The following is a 27,432-nucleotide window of genomic DNA, read 5'->3' as shown; positions in this document are numbered from 1 at the left end:
CTCTCTCTCTCTCTCTCTCTCTCTCTCTCTCTCTCTCTCTCTCTCTCTCCCAGCTAGTGCCTCTAATAATACCATCAATAGCTTATGCTAAGGCTTTATATAGGCTTAGAAGGCTATACCTTGTGGCCTACTTTCTGGGATCTCAATGAATGAGATGGAGTCCTTTGAGGGCAAGTTCTTTGTGGATACACGTGATCAGATCTGAGATGATGACTCATGAGGTTCAGTGAGATGATCAGGAGCAGGATTCGAGCATAAGGATGGTGTTAATGATGATGATGATAAGCACGAGTGTGATGAGGTCAATGGCATGGTGGTAGAAAGTGACCATCTTTTAAAAAATTTATTAACAACATTACATTTATAAAGCTTATTTAACTTCTACAATGTCTATTTTCTTTTGTTTTTATTAAATGTGGGGGAAGGGACCCAAGCATCAACCTCTATCAAGAGCCCCCCTTACATGCACACATGGTAGTGAGCTTTTGAAGGCGGAGGGGACTATTTAAAAGCACTTACATACTAAAAGCCCCTTTTCCCATAGAACTCCTTTCAAAACCTCCTTATTTTTGAGGCAGCTATTTCTGCGTGTGGAGTTTCAAAATTAATCTCTCAAGTCTGGGAAAATTTTCCTAAGCCTGTCTTTATGTAGGGAACTTACATCTTATGTTTATAACTCAAGACTTTGTTCATACGTAATAATTTCTACTTTGCGGGATCTCTAAATGGCGTGCACACTTATTTTTTTGTATGATGTCAGAATCTTCAAACATAGACGAAGTAAACATGGAATCACCTCTTTAAGAAATTACTTTGAATAACAAATTGATATTTTTTAGCATAATTTAAATGAGGTTACTAAAGCACTTCAAGAGCTTGAACAACAACAAAATCCACCGCTCAAGTTGAAGATGATCACATTGTTCGAATTTCGAAAGGTGTTTTCAACATGCAACAAACAACAAGGACTAGAAAATGAGCTATAAGTATTTTCAAATTTTTAAATTTGATAGGTAAAATGATGGAAAATTTATTTTGTATTGGTTCAGCTAGTTCAATGATTATTTTGATGAAGATGCTTTTTCCGAGAAGAATAAAATCAATTGTGCAACAAATTATTTGACGAATAAAGTGGCACTTTGGTGGAGCATTCGACGTTATAGAAATAATAAGGGCAAAACATGGGATGATTCTCATGAAAAAATTAAAGAATATTTCCTATTGCCTCAGTTCTCTCTAAACTTGATGAAGTCCATGCAACACTCTCATTTGTCAAGGTATTTCATTTACTGTCTAGAGTTCACCCTTTTATGGGGTGCTAGTCGAGACTGGCACGAGGACATGCATGGGTCAATAGTGACTAAAATGACCTGCTCAAAGTCAATCGACCTGCACGTGTCTTGGGCCCTGGCTAATAATCATGGACAAGCTTTTGGCTTACTGGGGGAGACAGAGGGAGAGAGCTATTGCAAGTTTGGATCGGCAAAATGCCTGGTTTCAGCTTGTGCTTAGCAGCTATTCTGCTGATCTCTTCATTCATCGTCCCAGCGCAACACCAAAATCTCTCCAGCAGCTTCATGCACCTCTCTCCTGGCCTCAACCTCTCGTTTCTGGCTTCCTACTCTTTACCCAGTGGGCACCCCATTTCCTACGACCGCATGTTCGCGGTCGGCATTCCGGATGTCGACAGAGGTCTCTTCTTCCCCATCCTCAGCTCTCCCTTGTTCAATTCCTCTGAGGCCCCTGGTTTCTCCTTGGGTCTCTACGGCAGCCCTTGCAACGTTAGCGCGGTTTGCAACAACCACCTGGCTGTGTGCGCCGGGTCCTCGGGCAACACGACCCTCGGCACGCTGCAGCAGCAGATTCCATTCATTGCATCCTCTGCAGGGGTTAGGCTCTATCCTTACTACTCTGTCAACGGGATTGTGATCTCCGTATGGATGGCCAATCGGGATAACCCCATCGAATACGCAGGCGATGCTTCTCTAGTGGTGGTGGCAGCTCCTAATTCCGCCAACGACAATAATAATAGTACCGTGCAGGAGTTGCAGCTGAGGGATGGTAATCGGGTGGTCTGGAATGTCAGCAATGCCGCCATGATGGAGATGTCGGATTCTGGGGAATTCCGCATCTATGACTCTGCAAACGCGATCGTCTTCCAGGCGGCGCACACCTTCACCAGCACGGACACTCTCTTGGAGGGAGAGATGATGACAGCAGGCATGGAGCTCACCAGCACGGACTCTGCCTACACTGCCAGGATGGAAAAGGGCGGGTTGGCTCTCTACATGAATGGCATGGGAGCGCAAGCCCCGCCCTATTGGATCTTCCCTCTACTCCGAGATCCCCTGCAGTCGCAGCGTAGCCCCAGCATGAATGAACTGATTTCTTCAGCTCCATGCAGCAATGCCAGCTACTACTCAGGATACGTTCAAGTTGTCACCGGATTTTCTGGAGCATCTCTGGGTTTCTCTGTGGAGCCACACTCCTGCAGATCCAGCTTTTCTAATCAGTACTTTTATCATTATCCCTTTACACAACGTAATGGCACGCTGGCCTGGAGCTTTCTTCGGCTGGAAATCGATGGGAGGCTTTTAATCTACAGCCATATCAAAACCTTTCCCTATGGTTTGGTTTATATACCGGTGGACTTCAAATATTCAGCAATACAGACATTTGTTAGCTTACCAGGCTCTGAAGGTGGCACCGTTGATAAGCTGGTGGCAAAACCCACGAGCCTGATCTCAAGCAACACCATTCCAGAGGTTGAAGGTGCAGGTGTCGAACCAGTTTGTGATGTCCCACTGGCTTGTGGACCTCTTGGTGTGTGTACGCCCAGCTCCAAAACCCTTTGCCGCTGCCCCGATGAGTCATTCTTTGAGCCCATCGACTCAACAGATCTCCAACAAGGTTGCCAGCCCCGTACCAGCCTGCAGCCTCTTTGTAGTGGCCGCAGTCAGCCCTTAAATACCACTTTCCTGGAGTTGCATTCCACAGCAAGCGTCTTCCTCTTGATTAATGACTGGACCCTCAACTCCACCCAGGATGTCGATGCTTGCAAGCAAGCATGTGCCTCCGACTGCTCTTGCCACGGCCTTTCGTATCAAGTAAGCACCTCCTCTTGCTTTCTCATCCAGCACAACATCAGCTTAGTATCTGTCTTCGACTCGAACATAACCATCTGGAACTACACAGCGACATCGATCGATGGTCTTGCTCTAACCAAACAGATCTATGCACATGATTATGTCACACACTTGAAAGTGGCTGCTAGCGCACCTCCTTCTCAGCCTTCACCAGCAGTAGCTATAAACAATCGTAGTGCCTTCCCCTTGATGAGCTTGATTGGCATCATACCCTTCTGTGTCTTCTGCATTGGGCTAGGAGCAATATATCATCTCAGGAAAAGAAGAAGAAAGTTTGTGCAACAGGCCAAAGAAGAGGAGGAGCTTCGTGACATCTTGCCTATTTTGCCTTCTAGGTTCTCATACAAACAGCTGCACGAAGCAACAAAGAGCTTCAGCAAGCTCTTGGGCGCAGGCGGATGTGGCTCTGTATATGCGGGCGTACTCCCGGATGGGAGGGAAGTGGCAGTGAAGGTGTTGGAAGGTACTATATTGATAAGGCCAGGAGCACGTCAATGCAAAGAATTTTTAGCAGAGGTAGCCGCAGTGGGGCGCACTGGCCACCACAACATAGTTCGGCTGGTGGGCTATTGCTGGCAAGCGTCACATCGCATTCTTGTGTACGAGTATCTAGAGAGAGGCTCCCTCGACCGTTGGCTCTTCGAGGGGCCCAAAATGTTCCTGGATTGGCATAGGCGCTATGATATAGCACTGGGAATTGCTCGAGGCTTGCACTACTTACACGAGGGGTGCGAGCAAGCCATCTTGCATTTCGACATCAAGCCTCAGAACATCCTCCTGGATGATGCTTTTGTGGCTAAGATATCTGATTTTGGGGTGTCCCGGTTGATGCAGAGAGACATCTCGGCGGTGATGACCGGGCTTAGGGGAACCCCGGGCTACATAGCTCCCGAATGGCTGTCTCACGCGACCGTAAGCAAGAAGAGTGATGTGTACAGCATGGGAATCGTGATGCTGGAGACTGTGGCAGGCAGAAGGGTTCTGGAGTACTCGCGCCTATTTAATAGCAATTCTTCTTCAGGCCAGAATTCATGGGAGCAAGAGGCATGGCATTTACCCAGCTGGGCAGCACAGAAAATGGATCAAGGGAAGCTGATGGATATCATGGACAAGCGGCTCTACTCCAGTGGCTTTGATGAAGTGCAAGTTCAAAGGCTACTCTATGTTGCCTTCTGGTGCATTCATGAAGACCCTGCAATGAGGCCTCATGCAGCAACAGTAGTGCAGTGGCTAGAAAACATGGACTTGCCGATACAACCACCGCCCGTCTCTTCTGCCTTGTCTACGGCTAATTCAATATTGAAGAAGCATGCACGAGATGTCGCCAGTAGTAGCTCATCGATGCCTTAGGCCTTCACCCCTTTGGTACTTAAAGCATCTAGTAGAACTTGGTACATTCTTTTTGAACTTTTCGTGCAATTGGTTAGTACCATATGGAGCTTCTAGGTACCCTCTGGTTGTTTTCATTAATAAAAAGCTAATTGGTACCACACCTGAGTCTCTTTTAGGTAAATTTTGGTGGTTTTTGTACTTGGTGTACAAGCCACCAACTTTACAAGCTAAAAAGAAATATAGTATATGTTGCTTTGGAATGAATACATGGCCTACTTAATGCTACTACATAGCCCACTATAAACACACGAGCACTTAATTGTTTGTTGTCCACTTACACTGCCAACTCAAAACACATAGCTGCCACATTTTCTTGTTGCCAACTCACAAGATGCTAACCAAACCTACAATGCACTCACCCACCATTGCACAATAACCTTGCTACTCACTTTGCGCAACCACTAACAATCATTTTCTATCGAGCCACAAACCTTGCAAGCTAAAAACAAATCCATTGCACATTCCTTTGGAGTGAACACATGGCCCGCTTAATGCTACTATGAACACATAGCCTACTACACATACATGAGCATTTACATGGTTTATTATCCACTTGCATTACCAACTCAAAATACATAGCCACCACATTTCTTATTACCAACTCACAGGGTGCTAACAAGCCCTACAAGGCACTAACCCACCATTACTTTTTATAACCTTACTACTACTTTGCGTTGCACATTGCCCATTTAATGCTCCTACAAACACATAGCCCACTATAAACACACGAGCATTTACATTGTTTGTTATCCACTTACACTCCCAACTCAAAACACATAGCCACCACATTGCTTGTTACCAACTCACATGATGCCAACCAACTCTACAACGCACTAACCCACCATTTCTTATAACCTTACTACTCATTTTTCATTGCCATTAGCAATCATTTTCTACCGAGCGACCGACCCTACAAAAGCTAACAAGAAATTTATTATACATTGCTTTCGAGTGAACACATAGCCCAATTAATGCTACTACAAACACATAGCCTGCTACAAACACACGAGCGCTTCCTAAATGTGTGCATAATCACGTATGTTTCCCATTTAAGGCTTTGCAACCCTGTCAAGAATATTGAATAGTCAAAAAGGTACGATTATAAGCTAAATCCGTCTATGTGAGGCTCTCACAAGGGGCAAGAGACCATTCCCAAGTTAGCCCAAGGGAATGAATCATACTCAAAGTAAGGAGAAGCTACTAGGAGAAGCTATCAGGAGGGTTATGCAATCTTGCCAACTCAATTCGAATGTCAAAGGTGAGGAGAAGCTACTAGGGTAAGCTACCAAGAAGTTTATAGATCCATGTGGACATGCTGAAAAGAAAAGTGATAACGTTCTCCTTCTATGATTTGATTCAAGGAAAAATAGAAACATTTTACTTGGTGATGAGCACGTTGTCGATGGAGCTGGAGAGGCCCGGTTGTCTGCACTGAGACACAATGTACACTGCAAGTCGATGGCTCCCTATCTCAATAGTCCACAAGCAGGTAGCTAGGCTAGATGAGAGGCATCGTGGGGGCCGCGTGGAGGCATCGTCGAGAGTCAGCGGGGGGCACCGTCCACCAGCAGGCTAGATGAGACGCATCGTGGGGGACTATCCGCATTGAAGAGAGACATGCGCTACAACTCGATGGCTCCCTGAACCAAGGGTGCACAAGCACCAATAGCACCCGCTAGAAATCAATGGGGCAGAGAGCTGATCCACAACCCTACAACCCTCGTTCCATTAGCACAACAAACTGTTGTTGCCATGCCATTAGCATAACGAACTACTGCTACCATGCCATCAGCGCAATGAGTTGTTGTTGCCAAAGAATGAGCATGCAGGGGAGGGGAGCAGAGGGGAAGAGAGAGAGGGAGAGAGAGAAAGCACAGGTGGGGGAGGTAAATAGAGAGCAAATTATTATTTATCTCCATTTAATAAATTTAGAGAGAGAGAAAGGGAGGGAGAGTGGGTGAGTTATTATGGAGAGAGAGAGTTAGGGCCACCAAAGCATTACCAAGCATAACAGTTCTCCCCAACCACGCGAGGCTAGCGATCCGATTGCAAATTTGATCACCCTTGTCAAGTGCTCCAAGGCACAAATAAAGGTGGCTACAATGGGGGAGTGTCCCTCGTGTCGCATCTTATCGAAACATTGCATTGCTTCTTTGCCTTGCCTTTGTCACGCATCTTATCAAAGCATTTTAGAGCTTCATCACTGTGGCCATTATGTATATATCATCCAATCAGTGTAGTCCAAGAGAATCTATTGGGATTAGTAGCGCTTGTTGTGCTTTTGCAAGAGCCGTGCATTTATCATACATAGTTATTAAAGTGCTCACAACATAAGGGCTTCTTTCAAGAAACCCTCATTTGTGAATGTTCTCATGCAAACTTGAGCCCTTGAATAGATCATTTTTCTTTGCACAAGCCTTCAAAAGTCCAACAACATGAGTAGTCTCCTTGGAAAAGCAGCTCCTTTCTCCTCTTGAGGCTTCGCTTCGCTCAGTTCGAGTGTTAGCATTGATGCAATTTTTATGAGTTCTTCAAAGCCCCAAGTTGGATTGTACCAGCAATCCAACCATAAGGCCTTTATTGCCACTTTGTGCTTCAAATCTAGAGACCTTGCATTGGCTTGGGATTGCAGTGGGGCAAAACAAAAATCCATGTTTCTATGAGAGCTCACAAGATTTCATGTTTTGTAGAGGTCGAATACATCATAATTAGGTGCAAAGGTTGAAAATTCCATGTTTCTATGAGAGCTCACAAGATTTCATGTCTTTTAGAGGTTGAATACGTCATAATCAGATGCAAAGGTTGAATACATTGAAATTAGGTATATTGCGGAAAACTACCTCACTATTGCCATTGCCTCAATTCCCACCACCATGGGGGATCTTTGAAGAACTACATCCATAATGACTCTACCTTTTGCCTTCTTGAGATTTGATTGAATGTAAAGGGGAGCTACGGATGGCAAGAATAACTTTCTACCAAGACTTGTAGAAATGTTCCTAGTAAGAATGATGATCCGATGGATGATGATGATGATGATACCTCAGATCCTTTCTGCCACGCTAGCTCGAGGGAAGGTTCTACCAAGAGTATGCTGACCCTTTCTCTATGCCGTGCTCACCATATATTCATGCTCTCTCTCTCTCTCCCTCTCTCTAACTCCACTTTCACAAAATATTACATTTCCACAAAATTACACACAAACACACTCGCCTTCTCTTCCCTTGACAAAACAATTAAAGAGGTGAGAGGGGTTCTTTAAGATAAAATTCAATCAATGAACCCTACATATTGTGTACCATTCATGACACTCATGAACACATGACCAAGCTAGCTAAATTTTTTCATGGCATCCATATTTGGTGGCCTAACATAAGAGTGTTTGCTGAATGCTTTTCTTTTCAAATATTGTATTCTTCTAAAAATTATGGTTGAGCATGAAGTTCATATCTCAAGCATACTTTTGATCTTCCACATATGCATAAGATCAAAAGATAAAGTAAGGACCCAAAGACTTGAGGAGGGCTTGAGATGTAATTGTACCCCTCCTAAGTCTAGCTACGAGGAGGATATTGAGTCTCAATCTTCAATTTGATCCTTGTAGAGAGATCATGGAGGAGGGTGTATCCTCATAGGTTGAAGCAAGTGGTCTTAGCATATAGAGGATGATAAGGTGATTAGAAGAGAAAGCACCCAGTCATTGGTAAAAGTGAGGCCTATTTCAACAAAATCGTATGGTAGGATTTTGTAGGCATAGCTTTTTATTTTGTCTTTTTGAGGAAGAAAGGTACAATGCTATTTGCCCCCTATTTGAGGGTTGCTATTGAGGAGTTTACAAAGAGAAAGAATTAGTTTTTTTCTTATAGACCATATGCTTTTGGTTTGAATGAGAAAGGTACAAATTAATAGCTAGCATTGGATGTTGAAAGAGCCATAGGCTCCTTATGAAGTAGGGAGCTCCCAAACAAACAGGCTAGTGATTTGAAGCTAAACTAACACTTTGTATACCAAGAGAGAGAGTGGTGGTAAAGGAGATGGGGCTTTTATTGGGGGTTCTCAAATATACACATCCTGGGCATACCCCCCTCCCCATTGCCCCCCCATTGTGCCTTTGAGAAATTTGGAATAAAACAACCCATAATGTGAATTTGCATTGAGCACATTCGTGCGCAGATCGGTCGTAGTATGCTCACGTAGTGAATCCCGGAAGGTCCCCAAGAACAATGAACTCTACCTTTTTGCACAAAAAACAATGTAAAAAGCATGAACGACAAGAGCAAGAGACCAATTGGGTTCATTCTCTCCCCATGCCTTGTGTGAGTACTTCACAAAGCATGTATTTTATGTATATTTCCATCTTCATGCTCAATAATAGCCCAATTTACAAAAATATGACAAGCTTTTAGCTTTTGAGTTTGCCTTTTACAAAAATAGGAAATAAAGCTAATGGACGGTGCCCACAGAGTCTGGCACGCCCAATCTCAGTGTCCAAATAGAAATAACATAGCCGTGCGCATAGGCGCATACAAAATAATAATAAATAATCGATGCCTCAATAGACATGAAAAAATATAGGCGTGGCGCCTATCAAAATATAATCCATAGGTCGAATACTCGCTAGACTCCAATGCTTTCCTCCGCCACTGCTGCTATCTCTACACATCAACTGAAGCATTCACAATCGTTAGTAAAATAATACAATTAAACCGACAAAAGTGAATACCTAGCAGTCTTCAGCTACATAAATAAATCAACTGGTTAGAAATAAATCCTAACCTTAATTTATTACGAGTGCACACTCTAAACTCATAAATGTTTATTAATTTAATATGTATTTTGCGGAATCACCCGCTATGGAATCACCCATGTATACACTAAATTAATGAAACGCCCGAAAAGGACAGGCGTCCCCATCAACTTCTCGCACAAAGAATCCACTTTGTGTATGAGCCTCGGTCATCTAAGTTTACGGAATCCACCATGGCACGGAATCCACCGTGACTTTGTCGGTAGACGCTCTTTGTAATTTTGTCAATTGCGCTTGCAATGCTTGCCTAGCCCTTCGTTCTTCTTCCAATTGCATCATGATTAGATCCAGCTTTTGTTCCATGGTAGGCTCAGGTAGGTCATCTTCAGCCATAGGATCATCCATATGTGGTTCCGTCATCCTGTAAAACTCAAAAGACCTTTCTCACTCAAAATCAGGTTAGCTGGATGAGCGTAGCTCAAATTCGGGGTTACAAGGCTATGTGGTTTTGGGTATTTCTTTCTCAATTTTCAGAAAATCTGTGATATTTCCTTCTTCGTATGCTGAAAATACTTCAACGAACCTGCGTATGGGTAGAATACCTTGCCAGGAATAACTTTGCAGTTCGGAGTTTCTGCGCAGGAACAACCCTTCTAGGAGTTTTAAGCACTAGTCAGTTCTGACTCCAGTTGACTAGTCTGACTTGCAGAGTTGCAGACTTAGGTGACTTGCCGAGTTGCAGACTTAGTCGACTTAGTAAACTTGTAGGACTTGATCATGATTGACTTGCAGAACTTGATTTCTGGAGTGCAGGACCTGAAGTTTGTTGACTTGCTGGAGTTAAAAGCTTTGATTGACTTAGTGGATTAAGAAGCTTTTAGCTTCTTAATCCGTCGTGGATTTTTAGGACAAAAATATGTCCTTGACGGATTCGCGCCGCCCTGGACAGCCTCACGCCGCGTTGATTTCGATTTGATTAGGAGAAGACTTCTCAAGCTTCTAATCAAGTTCATTAAGTTTTAACTTGAAGCTTTGAAGCTTAATGAAATAGAAAGTTACTCTTTTTGTCTGTTATCCACGATTTTGGTGAAGGAGATGAATGCGTGGTCCTCCGCCTGTACACCATGGTCCTTTGCGATCTGAGAGTAGAAACAGGGGTTCTTGATCGCCAGAAGTCTGCTTGTATCGACGGTTCGCGACGAGATTGACCGTAGAGCCCGATCGTTCCAAGAGCTCCGCCTTCGCACGAGATGGGTAGCGATTGAAAGCTCTTGATCTCAGCTCCGCTGTGATACCACTAGTGCGTAGATCGATCGCAGTATGCTCACGTAGTGAATCCCGGAAGGTCCCCAAGAACAATGAACTCTACCTCACTATAAGGGAATGGGGCAATAGCGACGCCGATTAGCGACGGCGGATATCGGCGTCGCTATAGGCGTCGCTATTGGCGTCGCTATATGCGTCGCTATTTGCGTCGCATTTCGTCGCTATATGCGTCGTCGCAAATGCGACGCAAATAGCGACGCCGCAGGGAAAAAAAGCGCGGCCGAAACCAGAGCGCCGTTTTCATTTTGTTTTCTTCGCCTTTTGAGAGCGAGAGCGAGGGAGAGAGCCAAGGCTTTGTGAGAGAAGAGGAGGAAGAGACTTGCCGCCGCCGCCGCCACCGCCACCGTCGTTGTTCGCGAAGGAGAGGAGGAGCCCTCGTTGCAAAGAGAAGCCGCCCACGCTCGCCATATCTCATTGGTGAGTCTCCCTCTCTCTTTCTTTTACTTGTTGAAGGTTTAAATCGTTCTCTTTTGTTTGTTTAGGAGAGGAAATGAAAGAGAAGGAGAGGGAGAGGGAGAGAGAGAGAGAGAAAGAGAGGGAGAGGGAGAGAAAGAGAGGGAGAGTGCATTCTCTCTCTCTCTCTCCCTTTTGCTTGTTTAATGTTTAAATTACTTTCTTCTTTGCTTGTTTTGCAGAGGAAACGAGAGAGTAAGAGAGAAAGAGAGGGAGAGGGAGAGGGAGAGGGAGAGGGAAAGAAAGAGAAAGAGAAATAGAGGGAGAGGGAGAGGGAGGGGGAGGAAATAGGAGAGGGAGAGAAAGAGAAAGAGAGGGAGAAGGAGGGAGAGTGCATTCTCTCTCTCCCTCCCTCTCCCTTTTGCTTGTTTAATGTTTGAATCACTTTATTTTTTGCTTGTTTAGGAGAGGAAATGAGAGAGAAAGAGAGTGAGAGGGAGAGGAAGGGGAAGGAAATGAGAGAGGGATAGAAAGAGAAAGAGAGGGAGAGTGCATTGTATCTCTCCCTCTCCCTTTTGCTTGGAGGATGTTTAAATCACTTTATTTTTTGCTTGTTTAGGAAATGAGAGAGAAAGAGAGATAGAGAGGGAGAGGGAGAAATGCTTCAACTTCGAGCAGACGATCTCGACGCTCGCGACTTGGGCCAGAGGGAGGGACTGCGACTGCAGGAGGATCAGGGGGGTGCTGCTATGGAGACACGGACGCGGTGTCTCCGTCTCGTCGTTCAGCTAGAGCTCGGTCACCTCCAGGATTTGTCACACCTGTGGGGACGTCCACTCCAGTTACTCCGGCTTTTGTGCAGTCGTCGGCAGATGTCACGCCTTTTGGTGGCACTCCTTTTGGTGGCACCCCCTCTGGTGGCACTCCTTTTGGTGCCACACCCTCTGGTGGCACCCCTTTGTGTGGCACTCCGGGAGAGGGTACCCCCGTCGGTACACCGGATGTTCAGGGGTCTCCTGGATATGCCCAGGAGCGTGGACGGAGATGGGAGAGGGCCCATACAAGGCACACTCCTAGGGATTATGGATACCTAGTGGATGGCAGGTCAGGAGCCATCATCATGAATGATGAGGGGAGGAGGGTGATGGCTCGCATGAGGGAGTTGTGCCAACAAGTTTTTCGGCACAACGTCCTGGATCATTGGAGGAACATACCGGAGGGAAGCAAGGAGTACATAGTAGCATCCTTGCACGAGGAGTTCCCGGTGCCAGCCGCAGTGGATAGATTCTCTACGGGCTGGATGATGGATTGCATGCGTGCATACATGTCACATAGACGATCCGACGCACACAAGGCAATCAAGAGTGGGGCTCCAAAGCCCGAGTGGTTAGATGCAGACGACTGGCACCGACTGAGGGAGGAGGCTACAAATTCGCCAGGACGTTGGAGTCAGTAGCGGGAGGCGGCGAGGGCACGAATCGAGGCCGGATCGGTACATCATCTTGGGAGTGGCGGCCACAGGACATATTTGGAGGACTTTGTAAGATTCTCTTTTGTTTTGCTTATTTGTTTTTTTGAGATATTCTTTGTACTGACAATCATGTTTCTAATAGTTAGCATTTTGTTTTCTTTGCAGCACTCCATTACAAATCGCGATCCGCAAGGCCTTGAGACTCGATATGCGGAGAGGCACGGTCTCAGATCATTGATCGACCGATTATATAGACGCGGCGGCCCAGTAAGTCACTCATCTTTCTTGTCCGTAGTTACCATGAGATATTTGAATGCATTGTTGTATGGTGGATTGATATGTTGTTTCTTTTTCTGCAGAATCCATTTGATGCTCCTTTACAGCGGAAAGAGCTTTCGGGGGACGACGATTTGTAGCTCGCCCTTGGATCCTTAGAGCTCACATACCTTTAGTTTTTAGTTGCCCGATCTATGTAGACATTTTCTATGTATTAGTGATATTGTTTTATGATTGTACCAATCGCATTTTATGCGATATCATGTATTTATTTCATCCATCAGTTTTATGATTTCAGTATACATTCTTTTTGTTTGCAAACGCTTTGTATGAAGCAGTGCAGAAACTATTTTGTATGGCTCTCATACAGCACACAGTGCTATATGTGGCAGGGCAGCTTGCTGCCCTGCCACAATTTTTTTTTTTCTCTGTTACCGTCGCTATTTGTGTCGCAAATTTACTGCACGCGTCGCTATTGTCGTCGCTATTAGCGTCGCAAAATCTCTGTAACCGTCGCTATATGCATCGCTATATGCGCGACGCATATAGCGACGATTCTATGGCGTCGTCAATAACGACGCTTTTTGCGACGACGGGGGCAAATTTTGTTGTTTGTATTTTCGTCGCTTTAAACGTCGCTATAAGGTCTATATCTTGTAGTGCCTTTTTGCACAAAAAACAATGTAAAAAGCATGAACGACAAGAGCAAGAGACCAATTGGGTTCAATCTCCCCCCATGCCTTGTGTGAGCGCTTCACAAAGCATGTATTTTATGTATATTTCCATCTTCATGCTCAATAATAGCCCAATTTACAAAAATATGACAAGCTTTTAGCTTTTGAGTTTGCCTTTTACAAAAATAGGAAATAAAGCTAATGGACGGTGCCCATAGAGTCTGGCACGCCCAATCTCAGTGTCCAAATAGAAATAACATATCCGTGCGCATAGGCGCATACAAAATAATAATAAATAATCGATGCCTCAATAGACATGACAAAATATAGGCGTGACGCCTATCAAAATATAATCCATAGGTCGAATACTCGCTAGACTCCAATGCTTTCCTCCGCCACTGCTGCTATCTCTACACATCAACTGAAGCATTCACAATCGTTAGTAAAATAATACAATTAAACCAACAAAAGTGAATACCTAGCAGTCTTCAGCTATATAAATAAATCAACTGGTTAGAAATAAATCCTAACCTTAATTTATTACGAGTGCACACTCTAAACTCATAAATGTTTATTAATTTAATATGTATTTTGCGGAATCACCCGCTATGGAATCACCCATGTACACACTAAATTAATGAAACGCCCGAAAAGGACAGGCGTCCCCATCAACTTCTTGCACAAAGAATCCACTTTGTGTATGAGCCCCGGTCATCTAAGTTTACGGAATCCACCGTAAAACCTCACGGAATCCACCGTGGCACGGAATCCACCGTGAAATATGCCTCTTGGCATCACACATTTATAAGCCCCTCTGCTTTTAGAAAACTATAAGTCAACATAAAAAAACTCATGTGGTATCTCACATGTTCTATAAGGTGGACTCCTAGGGCTTTTAGGCCATACTAGATATCCTCTTAACACTCTCTCTCTATATATTTTTTCAAAATATTATTTATGCTCAATGCTCAATCTAATAGTAATGCACATGTTTCATCCTCTCTCTCTCTCTCTCTCTCTCTCTCTCTCTCTCTCTCTCTATCCATTTCAATGATAGTTATAAATTCATATGTGGATATGTAGCTCATCATTATGTATAGCTCTATTTTTGTGCATGTGTTTTACAATTCTCTCTCTTCCCCCCTCTCTCTCCATGTATCACAAACAATGTGTGTGTGTGTGTGTGTAGCATATAAGTCACATACATACATACATACATACATATACGGTTGGTTTCTTTATCTCAACCAATCATGAGCCTTCTTGCCACAAGAAACATATATTATAATGTAAACTCCCCTAACTGTTTTCAATACTAATCCTTTGAATCTTGGTGGGAAGCACTGAAATAACATTGGTGCGAAGTGTTACGAGGATCTAGACATGGAGCATCTAGTTTTAATTATAGAAGCCTAGAAAGTAGTGTGCATTTTAAGACATTTTTACATTTTTTCCATTGGGTTATATTAAGTAATATGTCATTTGGCCAAAGGGGGGTTGCACTATAAGAAACCCTACATATCACCTAGATTCAAAGGGTTACTTTCAAATCCCTGTATTTACATGTCTAATCTTGCAAGTTTGCCCAAATCTTATCAACTAAAATATTACTTTATGTGAATTTAAAATGTACTAATATGTTTCAAGGTGCACCCCTCAAGGAATAAGCCAAAAGACACTTATCAGTGAGTTAGATCGGTCTATATTTGCACATGAAAATGGTGTGTATGTTTCAATGTCAAGTGTATTTTTCAAAAGATAGAAAAGGTGAGTGGTTTGATTTCATTCTATGTAGATGTAATATAAAAATGAAAGTGTCATCAACTTTTATCTTTTATGCATGCGTTAACATTGTTTTCATTATTGCATTCTATTTTGACATACTATGTGTGTGAGAGATGTCTAAGCATTTTGTGTACATGTATAAACAACACAAACTAAATGTGTAAGTTATTGTGCACACATTTTTAAAAAGATACTCATATATTTTTGTGTTTGTATGTATGCATATATATTAATATATATGTACATATATGTGTGAGAAAAAGAAGCCTTATTTACAAGAATCGTAACATGCAAACTGCGTATGAATATGTTTGTATGAGGGTATCATACTAGTAAGGAGGTTATTAACCATGAGGTTAATGTATGTTAGTCTATCCTTTTGTACAAAAAGTTCCTCAAATATAGGGACCGAAAAATTTGTCTCAACTTGTTATCTGTTGCAAAATTTATGAATGGTTTGGAAAAATTTATAATTCACTCAAGAAATAAAATTACGTTTGTATGTGTTTTTAAAAAAACGAGAGAGAGAGAGAGAGAGAGAGAGAGAGAGAGAGAGAGAGAGAGAGAGAGAGAGAGAGAGATTTTAATAGGGGAATTGACTCGTGTATTGTGAGAGATTTTAGGGAATTGACTTGTGTATTGTGTATTGCTTCATTACCCTTAAAGTTTTTCAAGGGAGGTGATTGAGAAAAGGGAACTTTGATTGGGATTGTACCTTCACTAGCATTTGGCAATGTTAGGCGACCACTTGATTGGGACATGAGTCATATATTGTAAAAGACCAAGAAGTCATATGGTAGTATTGGAGGACCACCTTGTTTGAGTTCCAAAATCTAGAAGTACTATGATGCTTTTCAAGGATGTAGATGGACATCACATAAAATGATCCATTACATACAAGTAATCACAAAGAGTAACATCTTGTAGGGAGGCTTACTTCATGCATGAACAACATCCTTTGGCACACTTTTAAGGTCTTATTTTCTAAGCCTTGTTCTCAAATATATGTAAGAATTCCAATCTATAGTCTAACAAATTTGGAATTTTGTTTCTCAAATTTCTTGACTATAAGAATTCCAATCTATAGGCAAAAGTGGTTGGAACAACATAAAAAAGGCAATATCATTGAAAGGGTTTATCTAGAAAATAGTAGAGTAGGATTCAAAGAGTAGGAAATAATCTAATTATCCACAAAAGTGTACTGCAAGGACATATGACATTATGATACTAGAGCTTTAAATGGCTTTGATTTTTCTCAAAACCTATTACAAATGCCAAGTGGTATATAAAGACCTTTGTTTGCTTTAAGCACAATGTGGTGTAGTATAAGCACACTTAGAGATCTTCTAGTAAAAATGAGATTTTGGTCATAAAAGTTACACCATTTGGTTATATTAGTAATGTGTAGTTTCGACAAGTCAATAGAGGTTTACCCATGAGTTGAATGTGCTTACATTAGCACATGCAAATGGTGAGCATACGTTTTGAATGGCAAGCATTTTTGGAAGATGAAAGAAGTGCCACTATTTGACTTTACTCTTATGTAGATGTAATGTCAACAGTTGATCAATATATATTGTGGGCTTTTAGCTTCCGTGTACATATGTGTGCCAATGTGTGTAGGCATTTTTGTGTATAAACATAGGAAGTCAAATTGATTTTGTAACTTCTTGTGCATGTGCATACTACTTTAGGTTTGAAAGAAATACCAAACCTACACCATATCCTACTTGTGCATGTGCATACTACTTTAGGTTTGTAACTACTTGTGCATGTGCATACTACTTTAGGTTTGAAAGAAATACCAAACCTACACCATATCCTACATGGCAATCCTAACCTCCCAAATCTTAAAGTATTTTAAAAATATAAAAAACCCTTAGTACAAATTTGAAGGTAATTGAAAAAAAAAACAAGCCCTAAGTAAGCACCAAACCTTCCTACTTTTCTCTCCACAAACTTACAAAGCATGCTCACATGGTGGGTCACACATACACACACACACAGATGCATGTGTGCACTCGCACACATACATACATATTCTACATGCTCACATGGTGGATCTTATACACACACACACACACACACACGCGCGCGCGCACGCTCACACACACACACACATGTGCATTGTGTCCTTTCTTCCTCTATGCACACACACACACACACACGCATTTTGCTTATACATGATGTGCTCTACATACTTATTACCTGTTGGTGCACACGTGCGTGTGCGCGCACACACACACACACACACACACACACACATTTTGGAAACCCTTTTTGAACTTTCGTACACACACATACACACACATGTTCTTATGCATGCATGCACACACACTCTCTCTCATTACTTTCTACCAACACATGCACATGAAATATTTTGACCTCTTATGATAATAAAAGACATACCTTTTGATTATTTAGGTAAGTGACGTATATGGCCAAGACACAACATGCACATACATTGACATATTCTCTTTGTGTTTTATTATAATCATATTGGAAATTTTATGTTAGATAAATGTTTAAGGGTACCTCTTTAAAAACAAGCCCACTTTGTAGCCAAGATAAACTTCACTCAAAGCTCCTTTCGTTGAGGATGCTTTCAATAAAAATCTTACCCACACATGAAGGTAGCTGAGGAATTCCCTCCACTCTAAATTTAGGGGGGTTGATGAGGGATTCCCTCCACCACCTTTATCAAATCTTGGTAATCTTGACATGTATCCCTAAATTTATGAGGTTCATCGTGAACATGGGACTTTGAGTGCTATTATATTAAACAAACAGAAGATGATTACTTCATATCTTGCTCCCACACTAGCCGCATACCAAATGATTGGGGCAATTGTGAGTTCCAAGATTTGTCATGTTTTGTTACTTTACACTAGTTCCATCCAAACTTCGTTGATTGCTCTATGAATGTTAAAGCTTCATCCCATATGCCCCCAGGTAATACTTACTCACTTTTTCTATAAATATTTTATTATAAGAAATAAATACTTTTAATATTATATTTTTAAAAGCTATTTTTTATTTTCAGGTATTACAACACAATCTAGGAGAGGGCATGTCGTAGCTTCACCATTGCATGTTTCACATGCTACATCCACTTTTAATAACCCTACTAAGGAGAGAAGCGTTTTTTTTTCAGTAAAATAATTTAAAACATTACATACTTTTTCATTTATCTTTTGTTATGATTAAGATACTACAATGACATTTTAAAATCACTTTTTGTTCATTCATCTTTTCGTAGTCAAATGGTTGAGATAAGCAATGCTATTGGTTTCTTTCTTTTGTATAGTGAAATCAATAAATTGCAAAAGTAGTTGAATCATTTCTTTTTTCTGTATGTTGAATCATTGTGATATACAAGCGTATTTCTGAAAATGAAGATATTATTCTAATAATTGACATAAAAGTGTAATACATTAACCATTAACAATACAAGTGGGGGGTCAATTAGCCATGAATCATATTGCCACATAAGATATGTATCAAGACGTGAAATGTGTTAACCAAGATCAAATGTGATGCTTCAAAGTTTAACGCAAAAAGCACCAACTCTAGCGCAAAGCGCCAGGGGGAGACCAAGCGTGGAGCATCTAGTCATAATTAAAGAGGGATAACTTTTGAAAATATGTAGCTTTACAAACACCTTGGAGCACCGTATATTAATCATTTTTTTAAAAAATCGTAAAGGCATTGGAACACTCTACATTTGCCATGTAGAAGTGGTGCTAGGTTTACTAAACCCTTTATTCTTTATTTCTATTTTATATAGTTATATATATATATATATATATATATATATATATATATATATATATATATATGTATGTATGTATAGAAGTATAGATATAAATTATATAGATATAGCAAAACAGAACACCTAAATCTTTAAGCTCTCTCTCCTTATAATTAAAGATATACAATTTTGAGAAATATTAAGCTTTACAAAGGCTTTGGAGCACTTACATATACCGTTTTTCAAAATTTGAGGCTTTACTTATAGCTGCAGCCTGCATCTGATAGATGCGAATTGATAGAAATATCATGCAATTCTTGTTACTAAATTATGAAGCTTTACAAAGGCATTTTCTGCATTAATGTGGTAACAATCATTAGGAGACGACATTGGGGCGTGGTACGTTTGCCATGTTACAGGATTCTTTGATCTATCTTTATACGCTACATAGATGTAGATGTATATATATAGATGCAAATACCCTCCGGCATGACTTATATATATATATATCTCTCACACTCGATGCCCATCTAGATTAGCAGCAGTTGATCAGAGAGTGTGATCTACACATACAGCATTCAAGGGGTGAAGCCCTAAGGCATCGATGAGCTACTACTGGCGACATCTCGTGCAGGCTTCTTCAATATTGAATTAGCCGTAGACAAGGCAGAAGAGACGGGCGGTGGTTGTATCGGCAAGTCCATGTTTTCTAGCCACTGCACTACTGTTGCTGCATGAGGCCTCATTGCAGGGTCTTCATGAATGCACCAGAAGGCAACATAGAGTAGCCTTTGAACTTGCACTTCATCAAAGCCACTGGAGTAGAGCCGCTTGTCCATGATATCCATCAGCTTCCCTTGATCCATTTTCTGTGCTGCCCAGCTGGGTAAATGCCATGCCTCTTGCTCCCATGAATTCTGGCCTGAAGAAGAATTGCTATTAAATAGGCGCGAGTACTCCAGAACCCTTCTGCCTGCCACAGTCTCCAGCATCACGATTCCCATGCTGTACACATCACTCTTCTTGCTTACGGTCGCGTGAGACAGCCATTCGGGAGCTATGTAGCCCGGGGTTCCCCTAAGCCCGGTCATCACCGCCGAGATGTCTCTCTGCATCAACCGGGACACCCCAAAATCAGATATCTTAGCCACAAAAGCATCATCCAGGAGGATGTTCTGAGGCTTGATGTCGAAATGCAAGATGGCTTGCTCGCACCCCTCGTGTAAGTAGTGCAAGCCTCGAGCAATTCCCAGTGCTATATCATAGCGCCTATGCCAATCCAGGAACATTTTGGGCCCCTCGAAGAGCCAACGGTCGAGGGAGCCTCTCTCTAGATACTCGTACACAAGAATGCGATGTGACGCTTGCCAGCAATAGCCCACCAGCCGAACTATGTTGTGGTGGCCAGTGCGCCCCACTGCGGCTACCTCTGCTAAAAATTCTTTGCATTGACGTGCTCCTGGCCTTATCAATATAGTACCTTCCAACACCTTCACTGCCACTTCCCTCCCATCCGGGAGTACGCCCGCATATACAGAGCCACATCCGCCTGCGCCCAAGAGCTTGCTGAAGCTCTTTGTTGCTTCGTGCAGCTGTTTGTATGAGAACCTAGAAGGCAAAATAGGCAAGATGTCACGAAGCTCCTCCTCTTCTTTGGCCTGTTGCACAAACTTTCTTCTTCTTTTCCTGAGATGATATATTGCTCCTAGCCCAATGCAGAAGACACAGAAGGGTATGATGCCAATCAAGCTCATCAAGGGGAAGGCACTACGATTGTTTATAGCTACTGCTGGTGAAGGCTGAGAAGGAGGTGCGCTAGCAGCCACTTTCAAGTGTGTGACATAATCATGTGCATAGATCTGTTTGGTTAGAGCAAGACCATCGATCGATGTCGCTGTGTAGTTCCAGATGGTTATGTTCGAGTCGAAGACAGATACTAAGCTGATGTTGTGCTGGATGAGAAAGCAAGAGGAGGTGCTTACTTGATACGAAAGGCCGTGGCAAGAGCAGTCGGAGGCACATGCTTGCTTGCAAGCATCGACATCCTGGGTGGAGTTGAGGGTCCAGTCATTAATCAAGAGGAAGACGCTTGCTGTGGAATGCAACTCCAGGAAAGTGGTATTTAAGGGCTGACTGCGGCCACTACAAAGAGGCTGCAGGCTGGTACGGGGCTGGCAACCTTGTTGGAGATCTGTTGAGTCGATGGGCTCAAAGAATGACTCATCGGGGCAGCGGCAAAGGGTTTTGGAGCTGGGCGTACACACACCAAGAGGTCCACAAGCCAGTGGGACATCACAAACTGGTTCGACACCTGCACCTTCAACCTCTGGAATGGTGTTGCTTGAGATCAGGCTCGTGGGTTTTGCCACCAGCTTATCAACGGTGCCACCTTCAGAGCCTGGTAAGCTAACAAATGTCTGTATTGCTGAATATTTGAAGTCCACCGGTATATAAACCAAACCATAGGGAAAGGTTTTGATATGGCTGTAGATTAAAAGCCTCCCATCGATTTCCAGCCGAAGAAAGCTCCAGGCCAGCGTGCCATTACGTTGTGTAAAGGGATAATGATAAAAGTACTGATTAGAAAAGCTGGATCTGCAGGAGTGTGGCTCCACAGAGAAACCCAGAGATGCTCCAGAAAATCCGGTGACAACTTGAACGTATCCTGAGTAGTAGCTGGCATTGCTGCATGGAGCTGAAGAAATCAGTTCATTCATGCTGGGGCTACGCTGCGACTGCAGGGGATCTCGGAGTAGAGGGAAGATCCAATAGGGCGGGGCTTGCGCTCCCATGCCATTCATGTAGAGAGCCAACCCGCCCTTTTCCATCCTGGCAGTGTAGGCAGAGTCCGTGCTGGTGAGCTCCATGCCTGCTGTCATCATCTCTCCCTCCAAGAGAGTGTCCGTGCTGGTGAAGGTGTGCGCCGCCTGGAAGACGATCGCGTTTGCAGAGTCATAGATGCGGAATTCCCCAGAATCCGACATCTCCATCATGGCGGCATTGCTGACATTCCAGACCACCCGATTACCATCCCTCAGCTGCAACTCCTGCACGGTACTATTATTATTGTCGTTGGCGGAATTAGGAGCTGCCACCACCACTAGAGAAGCATCGCCTGCGTATTCGATGGGGTTATCCCGATTGGCCATCCATACGGAGATCACAATCCCGTTGACAGAGTAGTAAGGATAGAGCCTAACCCCTGCAGAGGATGCAATGAATGGAATCTGCTGCTGCAGCGTGCCGAGGGTCGTGTTGCCCGAGGACCCGGCGCACACAGCCAGGTGGTTGTTGCAAACCGCGCTAACGTTGCAAGGGCTGCCGTAGAGACCCAAGGAGAAACCAGGGGCCTCAGAGGAATTGAACAAGGGAGAGCTGAGGATGGGGAAGAAGAGACCTCTGTCGACATCCGGAATGCCGACCGCGAACATGCGGTCGTAGGAAATGGGGTGCCCACTGGGTAAAGAGTAGGAAGCCAGAAACGAGAGGTTGAGGCCAGGAGAGAGGTGCATGAAGCTGCTGGAGAGATTTTGGTGTTGCGCTGGGACGATGAATGAAGAGATCAGCAGAATAGCTGCTAAGCACAAGCTGAAACCAGGCATTTTGCCGATCCAAACTTGCAATAGCTCTCTCCCTCTGTCTCCCCCAGTAAGCCAAAAGCTTGTCCATGATTATTAGCCAGGGCCCAAGACACGTGCAGGTCGATTGACTTTGAGCAGGTCATTTTAGTCACTATTGACCCATGCATGTCCTCGTGCCAGTCTCGACTAGCACCCCATAAAAGGGTGAACTCTAGACAGTAAATGAAATACCTTGACAAATGAGAGTGTTGCATGGACTTCATCAAGTTTAGAGAGAACTGAGGCAATAGGAAATATTCTTTAATTTTTTCATGAGAATCATCCCATGTTTTGCCCTTATTATTTCTATAACGTCGAATGCTCCACCAAAGTGCCACTTTATTCGTCAAATAATTTGTTGCACAATTGATTTTATTCTTCTCGGAAAAAGCATCTTCATCAAAATAATCATTGAACTAGCTGAACCAATACAAAATAAATTTTCCATCATTTTACCTATCAAATTTAAAAATTTGAAAATACTTATAGCTCATTTTCTAGTCCTTGTTGTTTGTTGCATGTTGAAAACACCTTTCGAAATTCGAACAATGTGATCATCTTCAACTTGAGCGGTGGATTTTGTTGTTGTTCAAGCTCTTGAAGTGCTTTAGTAACCTCATTTAAATTATGCTAAAAAATATCAATTTGTTATTCAAAGTAATTTCTTAAAGAGGTGATTCCATGTTTACTTCGTCTATGTTTGAAGATTCTGACATCATACAAAAAAATAAGTGTGCACGCCATTTAGAGATCCCGCAAAGTAGAAATTATTACGTATGAACAAAGTCTTGAGTTATAAACATAAGATGTAAGTTCCCTACATAAAGACAGGCTTAGGAAAATTTTCCCAGACTTGAGAGATTAATTTTGAAACTCCACACGCAGAAATAGCTGCCTCAAAAATAAGGAGGTTTTGAAAGGAGTTCTATGGGAAAAGGGGCTTTTAGTATGTAAGTGCTTTTAAATAGTCCCCTCCGCCTTCAAAAGCTCACTACCATGTGTGCATGTAAGGGGGGCTCTTGATAGAGGTTGATGCTTGGGTCCCTTCCCCCACATTTAATAAAAACAAAAGAAAATAGACATTGTAGAAGTTAAATAAGCTTTATAAATGTAATGTTGTTAATAAATTTTTTAAAAGATGGTCACTTTCTACCACCATTCCATTGACCTCATCACACTCGTGCTTATCATCATCATCATTAACACCATCCTTATGCTCGAATCCTGCTCCTGATCATCTCACTGAACCTCATGAGTCATCATCTCAGATCTGATCACGTGTATCCACAAAGAACTTGCCCTCAAAGGACTCCATCTCATTCATTGAGATCCCAGAAAGTAGGCCACAAGGTATAGCCTTCTAAGCCTATATAAAGCCTTAGCATAAGCTATTGATGGTATTATTAGAGGCACTAGCTGGGAGAGAGAGAGAGAGAGAGAGAGAGAGAGAGAGAGAGAGAGAGAGAGAGAGAGAGAGAGAGAGAGAGAGAGAGAGAGAGAGAGAGAGAGAGAGAGAGAGAGAGAGAGAGAGAGAGAGAGAGAGAGAAGATGATGTATGTGTGAGTGAGTGAGTGAGTGTGTGTGTGCGCGCGCGCATGTGGAGATCCTTTCCCCCATCCCAACAAACTACTTGCCATTCCCTTCGCCTTGTTCGCATACTCTGAAGCAGTACCTATCTACCTAGACTACCACTTCTTTCCATTTCCTATCATCACCAACTTGCTCTTGTCATATTTCCTATCCTTGGAATTACACCTCAAACCCTTCAAAGATTCCGCCATAATCTCATTACTTAACCCACCCCTCTAAACCAAATTTCCTAATCTCCTAAACCCCACTCACACTTCCCTTGTACATGCTCTCCCTGCTTCTACAAACCCTAGTTCGAAGTTCAAATCTAACAAAGACCGAGGAGAAGGAGGAATCGAGAAAATGCTAACAACGATGGGCCCAAAGCGACAAAGACTTGGAGTAGGACAAGAGGTTGCATGCATGAACGAGGTCCCATCCGCACCAACTTCTATTCAAGTGCCTTCGATAGATTTAAAGAAATTTTGCTTAAGTCAAAGATTGAATGATTAATTGATTAGCTTATAACTAATTGGCTATTGTTACTACATGTAACAATGATGGGTAAAGAGCTTCTTGTTCATGTAGTCAAGAACCTTGAATATCCTTACATTATTGTGCATTGAGGAGGGAATTACAACTCACAATAACCTTAGGATATGGAAATGAATTTGTTCATTAGAAATTATTTATGATTATCCCTTAAAGGGCGAAACTACTGCTCATATATGAACTGATACTTTACAGTGTGTCATTCACTAACTTTACTCTTAACAGATCACATAAATCACTAAATAACTCATCTTGTAGGCATTGTCACACTAAAATCCTGTAATAACATTGAAAAATATGTTTCTTTTTACACTTTGGATGCACAATATCTCAAATACCATTGTTACAATATGTCTACCAAAGCAAGCAAGATCAAGTTGATGTGTATACCACTTTTGTAAGAATGAGCTATAGGATTTGATGTCTGCTTAAGCTTCTCAATTCCTGAGCGATCACTCCTCTTGGTAACAGAAGCCTAAGAGGGAATCCAACATGATGAGACTATGATTGTTCCATAAAAAGGTCGCTAGAAACTCATTCTAGATAAAGTCACTCTTGTATAAGACATGCTCATTCTCTTCCCAAGTGGAAGACCATTATGAAGCAAGTTGAAGTGAGACCCATATCTATCATAGCAAATATTTTAGAAAATGTATAAAAGGTAAATCCAAGTTAAAGTAACTTCTATGTTTGAATAGAATGGTCTTGTTTGGCCAAATCAACACTCATACTATTAAGAGATCAATAGAGGAGGGTAGGCTTAAGATCTATTAGAAGATCAAGTTGAGTGGGCATGGTCTTTATAGGTGAGTCTAAACAACCTCCTCTAGAGTGTTCTAGGCTTCAACCTACATAGCTCGATTGGACTAGTGGGTTGGATGAGTAGGGATTTGACTAGCTTCGGGCCTAGTATCCATAATCTCAAGCACACTATTGTTTTCTACTATAGATTTGTTAGTAGAAACTTTATATACATCACTAAGCTCTCCATCATCGAATGATAATGCATTCTACATCATAGCACAAGTAGAAAATATATTTAATTCAATATCTCATAGGCTCACAATAAACCAATCAAAGAATTTAGGATTGTATTGAAGGAGGGCATAGGTAACAAGAACTTGCTATTCTTAGATGAGGTAAAAGGATTATCCATCCGATGCCATGCAACAGATTATATTTTTCTTCCAAAAAGCTAGCCATCCACCCAAAATTCACCTTCTCGTAAGGCTACCTTTTATTCCTCCACCATCCATCAGCACTTCCTTTTCCCCATGCAATAATAGCCTCCTCTTTCCATTAAGCTTGGAGACATGCACTAGAAGCACACCTATGTAAATCTTGGATTGGGTGTTAAGACCGTGTCTCCTCCACACATTCCACAAGGCAAGACAATAAGCTTTGCTTTCTCATCCATGTTCTCGATTCCACACAAGTCTAAGGTCGGGGTACACCTTCCTAAGGGTCCTAAGCATTCTGGTATTCAAGACTACACTACAAGGAATTGGGCCATTAGCGACGCCGATTAGCGACGGCGGATATCGGCATCGCTATTGGCGTCGCAAATAGCGACGCCGCAGGGAAAAAACGCGGTCGAAACCCGAGCGCGGTTTTCATTTCTTTTGCTTCGACTTTTGAGAGCGAGAGCGAGGGAGAGAGCGAAGGCTTTGTGAGAGAAGAAGAGAAAGAATACTTGCCGCCGCCGCTACTGCCGTTGTTTGCGAAGGAGAGGAGGAGCCTTCATCGCAAAGAGAAGCCGCCCCACGCTCGCCATATCTCATTGGTGAGTCTCCCTCTCTCTTTCTTTTGCTTGTTCAAGGTTTAAATCCTTCTCTTTTGCTTGTTTAGGAGAGGAAATGAAAGAGAAGGAGAGGGAGAGGGAGAGAGAGGGAGAGAAAGAGAGGGAGAGGGAGAGGGAGAGGGAGAGAAAGAGAAAGAGAAAGAGAGGGAGAGTGCATTCTCTCTCTCCCTCTCCCTTTTGCTTGTTTAATGTTTAAATCACTTTCGTTTTTGCTTGTTTAGGAGAGGAAATGAGAGAGAAAGAGAGGGAGAGGGAGAGGGAGAGGGAGGGGGAGGAAATGAGAGAGGGAGAGAAAGAGAAAGAGAGGGAGAGGGAGGGAGAGTGCATTCTCTCTCTCTCTCCCTTTTGCTTGTTTAATGTTTAAATCACTTTCTTTTTTGCTTGTTTAGGAGAGGAAACGAGAGAGTAAGAGAGAAAGAGAGGGAGAGGGAGAGGGAGAGGGAGAGAAAGAGAAAGAGAAAGAGAGGGAGAGGGAGAGGGAGGGGGAGGAAATGAGAGAGGGAGAAGGAGGGAGAGTGCATTCTCTCTCTCCCCCTCCCTTTTGCTTGTTTAATGTTTAAATCACTTTATTTTTTGCTTGTTTAGGAGAGGAAATGAGAGAGAAAGAGAGCGAGAGGGAGAGGGAGGGGAAGGAAATGAGAGAGGGATAGAAAGAGAAAGAGAGGGAGAGTGCATTGTCTCTCTCCCTCTCCCTTTTGCTTGGAGGATGTTTAAATCACTTTATTTTTTGCTTGTTTAGGAAATGAGAGAGAAAGAGAGATAGAGAGGGAGAGGGAGAAAAAGAGAAAGAGAGGAGAGGGAGAGGGAGAGGGAGGGGAAGGAAATGAGAGAGGGAGAGAAAGAGAACGAGAGGGAGAGGGAGAGGGTGAGAGAGAGAGAGTGCATTCTCTCTCTCACGACAGGTTTGGTTGTTTGTTGTTTGAATCACT

At 42.7% G+C, this 27,432-nt stretch overlaps 2 protein-coding genes across 4 annotated transcripts; one reads left to right on the top strand and one right to left on the bottom strand.

The window, feature by feature from the left end:
* The first annotated feature begins 1,475 nt into the window (after window positions 1–1,475).
* LOC148022559 (G-type lectin S-receptor-like serine/threonine-protein kinase SD2-5) lies at window positions 1,476–4,551 on the top strand. Of its 2 annotated transcripts, XM_087695091.1 has the most exons (2): window positions 1,476–3,107; window positions 3,981–4,551. In XM_087695091.1, exons 1-2 carry the CDS (start codon window positions 1,488–1,490, stop codon window positions 4,494–4,496), a joined length of 2,136 nt encoding a protein of 711 aa, XP_087551217.1. In that variant the 5' UTR covers window positions 1,476–1,487; the 3' UTR covers window positions 4,497–4,551. The 2 variants fall into 2 exon arrangements, with proteins under 2 accessions (XP_087551217.1, XP_087551216.1); XM_087695090.1 differs by having other exon boundaries at window positions 1,476–4,551.
* A 14,726-nt stretch (window positions 4,552–19,277) lies between these two features.
* On the bottom strand, window positions 19,278–22,575 carry LOC148022558 (G-type lectin S-receptor-like serine/threonine-protein kinase SD2-5). Of its 2 annotated transcripts, XM_087695088.1 has the most exons (2): window positions 20,944–22,575; window positions 19,278–20,070 (listed from the first exon to the last, which is right to left on the bottom strand). In XM_087695088.1, exons 1-2 carry the CDS (start codon window positions 22,561–22,563, stop codon window positions 19,555–19,557), a joined length of 2,136 nt encoding a protein of 711 aa, XP_087551214.1. In that variant the 5' UTR covers window positions 22,564–22,575; the 3' UTR covers window positions 19,278–19,554. The 2 variants fall into 2 exon arrangements, with proteins under 2 accessions (XP_087551214.1, XP_087551213.1); XM_087695087.1 differs by having other exon boundaries at window positions 19,278–22,575.
* Window positions 22,576–27,432: the final 4,857 nt, after the last annotated feature.

The sequence above is a fragment of the Lygodium microphyllum genome, chromosome 16 (genome assembly GCF_053477565.2).
Source record: "Lygodium microphyllum isolate KBCC chromosome 16, Lygodium_microphyllum_v1.1.10, whole genome shotgun sequence".
Classification (NCBI taxonomy): Eukaryota; Viridiplantae; Streptophyta; class Polypodiopsida; order Schizaeales; family Lygodiaceae; genus Lygodium; species Lygodium microphyllum.
Note: the sequence above shows the minus strand (reverse complement) of the source record. Positions and strands in the feature narration are given on the sequence as shown.

What these genes read in the sequence shown, in the direction of transcription:
- LOC148022559 (XM_087695090.1), top strand. Translation starts at nt 1,488, where the DNA reads ATGCCTGGTTTCAGCTTGTGCTTAGCAGCTATTCTGCTGATCTCTTCA.
- LOC148022558 (XM_087695087.1), bottom strand. Translation starts at nt 22,563, where the DNA reads ATGCCTGGTTTCAGCTTGTGCTTAGCAGCTATTCTGCTGATCTCTTCA.